Source organism: Argopecten irradians, chromosome 7 (assembly GCF_041381155.1).
Source record: "Argopecten irradians isolate NY chromosome 7, Ai_NY, whole genome shotgun sequence".
NCBI lineage: Eukaryota > Metazoa > Mollusca > Bivalvia > Pectinida > Pectinidae > Argopecten > Argopecten irradians.
In genome coordinates this window covers 33,780,778-33,795,073 of record NC_091140.1, presented here as the reverse complement: position 1 = coordinate 33,795,073, position 14,296 = coordinate 33,780,778, and the positions used below count along the sequence as shown (strand labels likewise).

General features: G+C 30.9%; 1 protein-coding gene across 4 annotated transcripts in view; it reads left to right on the top strand.

The window, feature by feature from the left end:
- Nucleotides 1–14,296, top strand: part of LOC138328229 (calcium uptake protein 3, mitochondrial-like) — a 138,845-nt gene that overhangs the window by 114,458 nt on the left and 10,091 nt on the right. For 2 of the 4 annotated variants that reach the window (XM_069274935.1, XM_069274936.1), the window contains exons 6-7: nt 7,399–7,479; nt 11,296–11,376. In XM_069274935.1, the coding sequence (XP_069131036.1) occupies nt 7,399–7,479; nt 11,296–11,376 (162 nt within the window). The remainder of the gene's footprint in view (nt 1–7,398; nt 7,480–11,295; nt 11,377–14,296) is intronic. The other 2 variants (XM_069274938.1, XM_069274937.1) reach the window with 2 other exon arrangements.

Genomic DNA, 14,296 nt, shown 5'->3' with positions numbered 1-14,296 from the left:
GTCAAAATGTCCACATTTTCATAATTTATGCATATTTCGAGGACTTACAATGTACCATATGGCAACTGAAGCTGTAAAATTAGAAAACTGTCATTAAAACTAAATCAGGGATGCACTAAATATATTTCAAATCCAATAATTTAAATATTAAATAACACTTTTGAAAGTTTGACAAATTTTGAGGCCAAAAAGGGACATAACCATACCTTGTCATTTGTCAATATTTCTTCTTATATGTTTCATAAGGACTGAAGATGTATGCCATAATTTGCTTCATGGTAATGTAACAGAATTAGCCTCACAAAGTTGTCCTTTTAAACAAAATGATATTCCTTCTGATTTTTGAAAATATCAAAAGCTAAAAATTGGGTCATTATTAGCTCAGCTGGTCCAAAGGACCGAGGTGAGCTTATGGGATACCACTGTGTCCAGCGTCCGTCTTCCGGTGTCCAGCGTCCATCATCCGTCGTCCGTCAATGATCGACTTCTTCTTCATAACCGCTGGTCTGAATTCAACAAAATTTGACTGGTAGCATCCTTATGGGTTACTGACTGAAAATTGTACAAATGATAGGGCTGACACCCCAGGGGCCTGAGGGGCGGGGCCAAAAGGGGTCAATTTGGCTATTTTCATATAAAAGTCTTCTTCTCTGAAAGTGAGCGTTGGATAGCAATCATAATGCAAAGGTAGCATCCTTATAAGGTGGGGATTCAAAATTGTACAAATTATGGGGCTTACCCCTCAGGGGCCTGAGGGGCAGGGTCAGAGAGGGTCAATTTGGCTATTTCCATATGAACAACTTACTCTCTGAAATTATGCGTTGGGTATACGCATTTATAATGCAATGGTAGCAACCTTATAGGGTAGGGATTCAAAATTGTACAAATAATGGGCTGACCCCCGAGGGCCTGAGGGCCGGGGTTAAAGGGGTCAATTTGGCTATTTCTATGTAAACGACTTCTTCTCTGAAACTAAGCAAGGGAAAGCACTCATAATGCAATGGTAGCATCCTTATAGGATGGGGATTCAAAATTGTTCATATGATGATGCTTACCCCCAGGGCCTGAGGGGCAGTGTCAAAAGGGGTCAATTTGGATATTTCCATATAAATGATTTTTTCTCTGAAAGTAAGCATGGGAGAGCTCTCATAATGTAATGGTAGCATTCTCATAGGATAGGGATTCAAAATTGTACAAATAAAAGGGGTGACCCCCAGGGGGCCTGAGGGGCAGGGTAAAAAGGGGTCAATTTGGCTATTTCCATATAAATGATTTCTTCTCTGCAACTGAGTATGGGAGAGCACTCATAATGCAATGGTAGCATCCTTATAGGGTGAGGATTCAAAATTGTGCTAATGAATTGGGCTGACCGCCCCGAGGGCCTGAGGGGCAAGGTCAAAAAGGGTCAATTTGGCTATTTTCATTTAAACAACTTCTTCTCTGCAACGTAGCATTTGAGAGCACTCATAATTCAATAGTGGCATCGATCCTTATAGGGTGAGGATTCAAATTTTTTCAATTGATGAGGCAAAAGGGATTAATTCAATTGATGAGGCAAAAGGGATTAATTTGGCTGCTACCATATTAACAACTTCTCTGCAACTGAGCATTGGAGAGCACTCATAATGCATTGGTAGCATCCTTATAGCTAGGGTGGGGATTGTAAAAATGATAGGGCTGAACCCCTAGGGTTTTAGGCGTGTGGCCAAAAATGTTAATTAGGCTTCTATTTTCATATAAATTGCTTCCTCTCTGAAACTATGTTTTGGATACCATATTCGTATGGTATCTATATCATCATTATATGAATGGGTTTCAAAATTAAACAAATCATGGGATCAATTTGTCTGTGTGATTTTTTATTCACTAATTACAAGATTACAGAATTACTCAAAAAAAAAAAAAAAAAAAAAAATATGTGAGTGATACAGGCCCTTTGGCCTCTTGTTTTTGATTTTCACCTTCCAGAAAACTCAAAATTAGGTCATTATTTTGGTGTTACACCTTCCATACATACATATATGATGCTAGATAAAATATTGGTCTTATAAGTACTGTTATCTTATCCATGTAACACCTTCAAATTGATGCTTAATTAATCACAGTTATTTTCCTTGGACCGGTTTTGTAACTTTTGGATTTGGATTAATAATCCTTTAAACCACACGGTTAGAATTTTCGTGTGACACCTTTTTACCGGTAATTGTTTCTAAGTCGAATATGACCTAGTGACATGGATATTGAGAGTTGGTAAAGTTACATCATATAGGTATAATTCAAAACCAAAATGCATACTCTGTGATAAAAATATCTCCGGGTCAAATCTTTCATGTGACACCTTTTAAATTGAGCCTAAAAGAAAATCACCAAGTGAGATTGATGTTGGCAGTAGGTCGATAAGTTACATCATATGGATATAGTTTAAAGCCAAAATACATACTCTGAGATGAGTATTATTGGGTCAAATTACCGGTATTCATGTGACACCTTCTAAATAAAATCTATAATGACGACCTAGTGACACGAATATTGATTGACTGTAGGTGGATGTAGCTAGAATTATGTAGATGGGGAGTGTAGAAGCAGAAGATAGTTACTGTGGGATGGGTAATTTTTTCTTACAATTGATCACACTTACGGACACAGTGCAAGATAAAAATGACCCCTGATGTGATGTTACGCTATGATTCTAGAGAGTTATTAGAGAACAATTTTAGAACAAATTTCACATGTTTAGGATGATAAGGATGGAGAAACGTGACTGGCAGAGTTACCTATATCTGTGTGTTGTTCATTAACAGTAATAATCAAGACAGTTAAAGAACTATATCTATAGATTCATGAATGTCCTGTCCTCTCCATTAATTATCACTGTGCTAGGTTTGATTTTGGTGTAAAACAGAACGGAAATTTTTAAATCAGCACTGTATGACCCTTACCCATTACCTCCTTACAAGTTGATGGATGATCTACACCAGTTTTGTTACTCTCAAAAAAAAACCCAACCATTTCCTCTCTCTATAAGTTCATAACTTATCAATATAAAGTAAAATTCAGATTCACATTATCAATTAAAATCTACTCTTTATTAAATGGACTGAACTTTTTAAAATTAGTTTTTTCTTTCCTGCAGAGTAATTGGAGAAAGGGTTAAATGATGAAATAATGGCTTATAAAAGGGTTTATTGAAAGGGTTGTTTGATAAAAAAAATAGCTTAGAACGACACTGAATTAGATGCATAAGCTATTGACCCCTCCTTCAGACAGCATTGTTCTTATGTAGGTCAGTAGATCTTTGATCAATCCTAATATAAGTATGTAAAAACCTAAAAACAGGGTGGCCTGCACATCTTACATGAATGAAGCTTGAGATAGTGACAGTGGTGTATATTGATTTTTTTTGTAATATGTATGAATGAAATATATGCATACCTGGTGTACCTGGTACAGGTAAGTAAACGAAGGTCGGGGACAGGTACGTGGGTTTTTAATACCTGTCGGGTGACTTACACTTTACCGATTAGACTATATATATTGGGAAAGTGTCTGGTAGGCCTTGGGAAGTTCTCATATAAGGGGTGGGTGCATGATGGTTGTGAACTCAAAGGTATATAGGTATACATGTAGATATACAGGGTTAAAGTAAGACATATATCATATAATTAAGAAGTAATGCCATGAATACTAGGCACACAGGGTGTCTGGGTGGGTACGTAGCAAAGAATGATAGGATTGGTTATACAGAGAGAGTTGAAATTTTATTCTAATTATCTTTCCTCTTATAGAAAATCATATTCTTCATATTCATATTTTTCCTATGGGTTCTATCCTTTCAAGTGTGTATCTTCATCACTGCCGTCATCATCATCATCTCATTGTCTATTATCAATGGTATCATCATTGTACTTATCACTCTTACACTATCCTGGTTTTCATCATCAGCAGCAGTTATCATTATTATCATTAATTCTCTTTTATTATTTTCATCTTTATTAGCAACATCAGCATTGAACATGAAAATCGTAGTTGGAATTCGTGACATTTTGGTGGTCTGTGAACCATCTTTATTTAGAAGCATATGATAATGATCAAAAAATGATGATTGATATTTTACCTATGGTAACAAGATTGACATGTGATCAAAATTAAAAAAAAAATATCAAAAAAAGTGTTATTAGTGACAGGATTCATGTATTCATTTATTTGTTTTTGTCAAATACAATTTTATTACAAATTAATTGCCAGTGTGGTAGTTTAAGCATGGTTTGTCATGTGGCAAAATCAGTCAAAGGGAGGCTACTCCTAATTTATTTTGAAGCAAAATAATCAGCAGTTTGGCTTACAGTGGGTATATTAAAAGACTTATAGCATGCTTGTTTCATATCACTTTACTTAAGTTCAGGTTTTTTTATTATTTAAAAGTATCCTTTTAATTTTGTTCTGTTATTTTACTATATTATTATTTTTATTTTACTATGTATTGTGTATTTATTTTTGAAGTAATGTCTTTTTGATTATTAATTAATGCTTTGTAAAAATTAAAGCTTAATTAAAACCTATTTAAAGTATGAGTAACATATTATTCCAACCAGTATGACAGTAGAGTGATAACATCACCATAGAATTTACTGCTTTTATCTGTATAAAGTATATATAGTATTACATAATCCACATGTTACATAGGGAATTGAGCCAATTAATTTATATATGCAGGGGTGATGATTTTGATATCATGAACAATTTGGTATCATGAAATGGCACCCCCATTACACAATGGTGTTAAAAAGGAATGGAAGATGACAAACAAAGGGATATAGGCATTTATCATGTTCTAGCTATTCCAATTCCATGCAGAATGATGAAGCATTTAGGTATTGCTGACATTTCTGGTTTATATTTTTATCATAAATGTTATATTTATTTTTTGTGAAGGAAATGTTAAAGCTGACTTAAAAGTGAACTTTGTACAAAAAAAAGAAAAAACCCTTGATGGAAGAATAAAACTTTGAAGACCTTTTATTTCCCTTTAAAGTTAGGTTAGGCTTTGAAAAAGTTAGGTTAGGGTTTGAAAATTAATATTTGTCATATCCATCATAGGTCGATAAAATAAGTACATGTTCAATCTTTGATTAAACTTGCCTTTTTTAGCTGTTTTCATTAACGTCACTTATTTCTCATTTATAATGTGCACACTTTTTAAAATAAAGTAAAACATTACAAACATGCTGGTTGTATTTTCCTAGCCTTAGAAAATATCTACAATCTCTCTACACTTGAATCGAACATGGACCTCATCAATGTAGGTAATATGTCGTATGAAGGAAATATTGAAGATATAGGATTGGATTTAGCTTTAAGATGCTCCACCGCTGACAAATGGTATTTTTTCACAATCAAAAACAGGAACAGACGATTTAGTATCTTTATTCAGTTTCAAAAGTTACTTACATTACACCATTACCACCATTGAAAAGTTTGAGCTTCTAATTTTACTTGTTAAAAATATGAAAAATAATTAATTGCATCCCGAAAAAATTCTGTGGCACTATATCTTATATGGAATGAAGTAATGATTGCGCATGCACCAAAGGCGAAATAGATTATTTTATGTTATTTTTTGTGTTAATTAGGCATATATATACACGATTAAACACTAATTAATGTTCAAATGATGAATATCATTTATGCTCTGTCGGCGATGGAGCATCGTTAATGAGAAATCTTGTAGATTTGATATTGAAGTGAAAAAAAGTATAATAAAATATATGATGGTGAAAAAATATTTGGCAAATGTTCAAGCAATTAATTATTCATGTTAAATTAATATTTAAACCTAGAGAAATTAAAATTGTATTTTGTATGGGAATTTTATTTAAATTAGAAATAAGGAACAGTTTAAAAAAGAATAGGAATAAAAAACAAATAAAACAATAATGGAAGAAGAAAAATATATGCAATTACCGTATCATATTAAATTTAATTATCTAGTTGAGCTTTTCCTTTTCTGTATACATATTTGGTATGCCATATATACATCCTAAATCTATTTCTAATATACAATATTGCTTGAAACTTTTAACTGATTCTAATATCTTAACTGTATATGTATAAATATTATCTTAATTTATGTTTCCATCTGAATTTGAAATTAATAACTTCAATATATTTACATTTACTTGTCACTTCTACTATATAAACTAACCGAGGCAAAGTGATGAATATGGGGGTATAATTGACACCCAAAACGTGACCATTATGACGTCACTAATGTTGTCATGGTAACATCAACTGATCACCATCAAAATGGCTGAGTGGATTAAATCATTGTTGGTAAACGGTTTTCCTAATCTAGCTTAAACATTGTTAATGCAGAGACCCCAAAATGAGTTAATAATGTAAATATAAGCATTGAACTATCTTCGTATGGCATCTATGGTCTATATAGATGCCAGAGCTTTGCAGACAATCATCTCATAATGTGCTAGCGCGCATTATGAAGATTGTCTGCAAAGCTCTGGCATCTATATAGACCATAGATGCCATACGAAGATAGTTTAATGCTTAAACAGAGTTACATTACAAAAGAAAAAATTAATATTTCATATACATATACATATATATTTATATATATCTAATATATCTTATTATTTTCACAGTCTTAATGTCTGCTTTTATATATCTAATTCTGAATATTGTTTAGTAGTCCTATAATTTCAATTTGCCATCTAAGTTTTGTTGTACCTTTCCTAAATCTACTCTATAAATTGATGAGCTCTTATGAGGATAAACAGAATTCAATTTATCTGATTTATTCTAATTTCATCCGTTATAGGGCTCTTTCCCCCTTTTTACCATTTCTGTCTCTAATTATTTACTGTTTTGGTACTAATGTTTCTGAATTTCTACAATTCACCATCACTCCGCTTCTTGACAGAATGGTCAATATTCCACCTTTATATAACTATTTTATACTTGTAAGCCCCTTTGCCTTTGTCTCATGGTGGCTATACCAAAATTATAAAGATGTCGGTTTTTCCTTCCACTGAGCCATAATAGCCTTTTAGTCTGGGTAGCTTAGTAGCCCAGGTGTCAAACATTCTACCAGTGTTATTCAGCCTCTGAGCTGCATATAATATGTAGCTACCATTTGTTGTTCTTTCCCATATTGTCTCCAAAATCAAACCTTTCCTCTAGCTCCTTAATTGGTTACTAAAAATACACAATCAATTTCATTTCTATGTATATGATTTCAATTACAATATGATTTTCTATGCACATTTTGTGTTTTCTTTATTCTTTTTGCCCCAGGCTGGTTTTGCACAGGGGTTGGTTTGATCTCTTTGTTGTAGCTTTACATTTTTAGTTTGTTTTACATTGCTGTATTTATATCTATTTCAGTTGGAAAGCTTCTTCACTCTCCCCCCCGCGGAACGAAAGTTTGTCCCCAGGCCGCAGCAAAAACTGCAGGCATTGCTTGATGTATGTGTAATGTTTATTCGGAACACGGCATTAACTTTTCGCTGCAAATCTGTCGCATGACAGATAACAAAATTTCCTTCTTCATAATCCTCTCTCTATACATGCAACAGATATCCTACGGATAATTGATGAGATTTATATTATTGTTGCAGGTTTTGAAGAAGAAAATTTTGCCTAAAAACTGCATGTGTGAAAACCTGGCTAGCAAATTACTGTAGAGTTACGGTCTCTGAAAAAATCAGTTACTTTTCCTGAAATTACCTCCCCTCATACTATTTAGTAAACTTAAAAAGGAATTTTTTGCCTATTCATTTAGTTATCTTCTGTTTGTTTTCAGTTAATTGCTTACATTTATTTGTTTTTGCTTTTATTTTAAAAAAATTTATGTTCTTTAATTGTTTCTCAAAATCCATGAACTATTTAAAGTTTTGCTGTTTATTTTGCATGTCTTTATTGAATGAGGACAGATATAAAAAAAATATATTTATCATCAATTTAGATGGGACAAAAAAGAATTTATTCATTTAGAATAGAGAAAAAAAGACTGATTATTTCCCAAAGACAGTAACTTTTCAGTTTTTGTCCATACGTAGATGCCTGAATATTGACCTCACTCGCCACTAACAAACTAACTTATTATTAGCCATACATGTAGTATAGGAGTGTGCATTCCAATGGACGTAGTTTTATTTGTACAGAGGATAATTAGAAGGCATAATTAACAGACAAAAAAGTCATAGGAAAATATATTTATTCCATACCTTCATAAAGATAGGTAAACATTAATGATTTCAGAACTTAATTGATAGACGGATATATTGACCCTCAACTAGAGTTTATCAGAATTGTTTTATGTTTTAACTTAATTAAATTTTATAAAATAATTTCAATTTGAAGAAAAACCTATGAATAAAACCCAGAAAGTCCAGAAAGTTATTTTATGAACTTATATATAATATAAAATTATTTGCTTTCATGACTTTTGAAAGAGAACGAAGTGACAGATTTGTATTAAAACACTTCTCCTGAAATCATAATATGATTGCTACACATTAATGAAAGTAATTAATTACTCTCTCAAGGTCAATTTTTTAGTGAAATAAAATGTTTTACTAAATACTTATATTTAATCATCAATTAATTACTCAGCAGACATTTCAAGGTTATTTGACTTGAACAGAAATAGCTAAAAGTTTCAGATTTACAGATTTATAATTTTAAGTGTTTATCTTTTGGAAATAAGGACAAAGTGTTGAAATTTCAGAATAGAAATTCTTTGGAGTATAATTTAAGCTAGCTAGAATACTTAGACCAATTAGGCTAGTACTTATATGAAAGGATGATTGCATGTTAGCTTGCTAGTGCATATTTGAAAGCTTGTATAACCTACCTTCTTGCCAGTCTGCATTGCATGCTTGCTTGCTTACATCCTGTGGAGTGAGTGAATAACTATTATATCAAACTAATGTTTTGTGTTTACGTTTTCAGATGCAGATTTCAATAATAAAATTTTTTTTTAATTAATTACTTCACTTATTACAGACGATATCAATCACCAACGTAACAGACTTACCGTGTCTATCACAACAAAGGATACTTATATAATGTTGTATTGTTTTAATTTTTCTCCACAGGAATTGTATATTATGAGAAGCACTTACAGTATTAATTACATAATCAACTGGTCAAAATGATTTAGACATTATTATTGTTCATCTACAATTCTTTTATATTTTTTTGCATTAATTATTTTCAGTCAAATGAAATCATAGATATTGACTAAATCGAGTTTCAGCCTTGTTAATTAAATGAGAATAGCATTGGTAAATAATCAACTGTGGTGGTGCCTCCTACCTGAGACCTGCTGCTGGAAGTATTAAAGATTATATTCAATAATTCAGAAATTCAGTAATCTTTATCAGATATTGAATCCATCATACCAGAGTATTATTAGAAAAAAATACTATTAATCTTTTTCAAATAAAATATAATGCTTTTTGGAAGTAAATGTAGTACATGTGTTTTGTGTTCTCTGTGAGCAAAACTTCTGCAAAGCTACATCTTTCTTGCTTTTTGACACTCCACACCATGTCATTATCCTAAAGGACACTGCTGTTTCCTGTGATGGATGTCACAAAACGATCTTTCTATACACATAAAAAGACTGCTTAAGTATCACATGTTTTTACATGTCAGAATGGTTTGAAATGTTCACAATCTGTCTGCTTGTAGAATCTTTTTATACATTGGTAACATTGATAACAACAATTAACTAAATTTCATCCAAACATTTTAATTAACTTTTAAAGAGATAAGAAAATTCATTAATTAATGACAAATAAAAAAAATCAATTCAAAGTATGCATTTGGTCATGATATAGAGAACAATAATTTTCACAGAATTATTGTATTGCAATAAAAAAATGCACACTTAATATTTTCAATGAATACAATATTGTTTAAAATAATTATAATGAAATCTCCTAAATATTTTACCTGTTTATATCTAGTATACATATTCAGTTGTTTCTGGTTCATTAAATTTGCATATTTGAATTTGATAATTGATGGTGAATGTTTTCGTTCTTGTAATTTGTGGATGAAATTTTAGAAAGTGTTCAATCTATAAGTTCTGCTTCAACTTAAGAGTGTGTTTAAGCTTATATCTACGTATAATTATATAGTTATTTCAAAAGCGATGATTTTGAATATCACAGTACATATTCTCTTAATCTTAACTTATAGTGTTGATGTACATATTACAGATATCAGTTTTTAATCACAGGTTTAAAGAGAGGGTCAGTAAATTATTTATCATGAAACGTTTTTTTTACTTATGTTCCATACAGCTTTTTCTAGCTATTAATTTCAAACTATTAAGGAAATAATTGGAATAAATTGGTAATAGATGTGTATATCAGATATATGGTTATGTGAAAATGATACTTAACAAACATTTAATGTTTTGTAAATAAACCTTGTTGGTTATAAGTTTCCGGTTGGTGTTGTTTACAAGATCAAAATAAATATATCCCATACAATTCACTATATAAGTCAATAAATTGTGTAAATTGTTCCCCAGATTTATAATAATGATACAGGTTAAATGTATTTTATGTTAAATACCTGAGACACCCCGGTAGAATTACATGTAGGGATTTTATTGCAGACATTCATTTTCTCTTGCAATGCCATTGCAAATATTTTAAAAGTAAATTGAATTAGTAATGAACTTGTATGGATAAACAATGAATTTTCTATGAAATGACAATCATTTTTTTAACATTGGATTATTATATATGAAAAAAAGAAAAAAAAACCCATATGTTTTACCATAACTGGTTATATACTTATACATTAGAATATCTTCATCCATATTTTTTCCAAATTCTATTCATGAGTATTTCATATCTTTGAAATCCCTGTCAAATTCAAGAATGTATCTGTGGCTATTAATTTCTAAAACATGTTACGAAGCAATTAAAATCTACTATGACCATTAAAACATTGTGGATACAATTAAAATCTTGTCCAGACCATCACACTATTTCTCCGTGCCTTTCACAAATTAGCGCCACCAAAATCTACTAGAAACCATTAAAATCTTCCAAAAACCATTTCAATTCTTCAAGCTAACAAAAATCTTTAGAATCTTCTCCAGACCATGGCAATCTTCCCTTGCTTTTGAAATAGTCCCGATGCCATTACAATATTCCTTTAACCATTCAACGCTATTGAAATCTTACCATATATATGAGTGAAGGCTTGTGTATTGTGATGAGGATACCCCCCACTAATCCACACCACATTTTACAGCTGGAGCGAGTCTTCAGTAAAGAACCTACTGAGGCAGCCTCCGGGAACCAGATGATTAACAAGGACCACACCGTGGCTAAAGTATGTTTACTAGTGGTACCCCCCACCACATGTGGTGATCTTTTCCTGTTTTATCACACCTAACCATTCCTAACCCACTCACTTTTTATTAGATTTTTTTTTTGTTTGTAACATTTTTATTTTTATTGTATATTATTATATTTTTATTTATAGTGTACGTATGATGCATGAACTTAGTACACGCTTTGTAGTTGCTTAGTTTTATTTTTACCTTTTAAATTGCCTTTGAGCTTTCTTTTTAAACAGAAAACATTCAAATAAACTTTAAAAAAAAAAAAGATATTCCTGGTAGTATACATTTGGCACACTCTTTAAGTCAAAGCTTTATTCATCCATGCTTTAAACTTCAGGAAGATAGAAATTTTAAAATGAAATTTTCTTTAAAAATGCTCAACATTCAGGATGAATTTCAGAGACTCCTTTGGTACATGGATATATTGTTATCCACTCATAGGAAAATCTTTGTTGATATAAGTCTCCTTCGTACTTTGAAGTTGGCTAGTATCTTGGCCAGTATAATATTAATGCAATTGTCATTGGTAAAAATCTGATCAGTGAAATAATGTAAACCCTGGTTGTAGCTTCTTTATGAAATTTGCATTTTAACAAATCAAAATTTTTGGGCAAGGAAAATAAATATTTTTAAGGTTTTCACTAAGATGATGCCAATTTGAGTCCTCCTTTTTAAATGGTTTAAAAATCAAAACTTAACTTTGGACTTAACTTGATGATTTTTTTGGAGAGATTTTTTTTAAAACATTTTGCCTAAAAAGAAGTTTCTGATGAAAACTAATTTGGCCAATAGTGATTGAAAATCAAATAATAAGTTGTTTTCCCCTTCCCTCTCCCCAAAATAATTCTAATGCTTATTTGCCCTTGACCTTCTCCCTCTTGGCTCCCTATATGTACATCCCTTTACTAATCCCTTTCAAATATATATATCAATGAAACATGAATCATAAAGTGGATGTTGTGTTGCTTTAATTATAATTATCTATTGATAATTACCTAGTCAGTATAATAAAACATTGTTCCCTAATGTACTTATATGGAATTAATGAAATCAAATGAATAACCTATATATCTATAAATATGTACGTGTATTATATTTTTTGTGCTGAATTTTGAGCTTGATTTGTATACTAATATGAATGCAAAATATAAAGCATTTGTAATATATATACATATATTTTACAATAATTCACTGCTAATTTTAAGACTGGCAAAGAATGATATAACAGTCTAATTCATAACCTTTTGCACATGTATTATTTGTATAAAGCTTGTGAAGTTACTTTGCTATATATTACAATCTTGTGTTACCAATTGTATTTGCATTTTAAATTATTTCTAATCTTGAAGCTTTGGATAAACTAACATTGTTTTGCAATAGTGAGCTGTTGTATTTTCACAAAATAGTTGTAGTTTGTACTCTTGCATGGTTGAAGATTTACTAATTTGCAAAATGTTCTCTTTTTGGGCTTTGATTATTTTTCCCTTTAATTTTGTTTAACTATTTTTTGTATATTTTTATACATTTCAGGTGAAAGAGGTTTGTATGTTAATATTTACAAGCGTCTCCTGCATATATCTGAAATGTGTGTGCTGTACATATATATAATAATTAATTAAGTATATAATCATATAGATAATATGTATCATTAAAACTGACAACCCTGAAAATAGCTAGCTAGAAATTTTGAATGATATATATATATATGGTGTATGGATGTCTGTTCTAAACGTTATATATAGTTAAGGTGATAAATTTTTCAAATTTTAAAGTTATAATCTAAATTATTTCAATGCCAATTTCAAAAGAGACGGTTTAAAGAATAAATTTAAATCTAAGGCTTATTCAAGATATTCTTTTAGCATGCTGATGATATTAAGAACATTATTCTGTTCTAATTTCCTTGGACACGCCTCAGCTTCATTCTGCTTTGGGACACCTGCAGATATAGAGCGTTTATATTTGATTAATTGATTATCTGATGTATTTTTATAGAGAAAATGATTGAGCTATCATATTTGGCCAAAAGGCTAAGGATCTAGGAAATATGTTGTTTGTTAAACAGACCTGTTTTAAAATCTATATCTAGACTTTCTCTTAAAATACAGCCATTTGCAATTGCTGTTTGAAAATTACCATGGCATCAACTAATATTATCTGACAATAGATAATATCATTGTATTCTAAACAGGATTTCTTTTTTTCTGAAGATAGCGTTAATTTTTTGTCTATTGAGAAAAGCATTGTTTTTGTCCATTATAAAGAACATGGAAACATTAGGTTTAATTATGGTGGAAAACCTTTACATTGTATGTAATATAGTGATAAATTTGTGAATACATTGTAATTCCTGAAAATAAGATATCAGGATTATAAGGTTGAAATTATAAATATTATAGTGGTTTAGAAGAATCAACTGGAATGAAGATAATATTGAATGGTGTTGCACTATTAGAAGATGAAAGTATATAATAAAAAAATGAATGGAAAACTCAAACAATATATTTATTATAAATAAAGAACTAAATCTACAATACTAATATATATCAGAGTAGAATACGTTAATCAGTAGAATTCTTAGATTATGTGAATGTCTCAAATTTATCAGACATAGATATTGATGGTAAGATGGTTAAACATTTTCTATGTTGTCCATCAAGACCTTCGTCAATTTGATTTATGAATAATTAAGTTTAGTAAAGTATATGACAAAAATATTGAAAGTAGTTTGTTTACACTAGGCAGTGGGGGGTGTATTGCATGTCCTGGCAGTTGAATGCTATTGGGGCTTGTTGGGGGCAAGACATGTGTATACACATCGCATGAGTTGCAATGAAATGGTCAGAATATTAATAATGGGGAAATGTATCCTGGTTGAAGAGATGAGAAGGAAAGACTTATGACTGT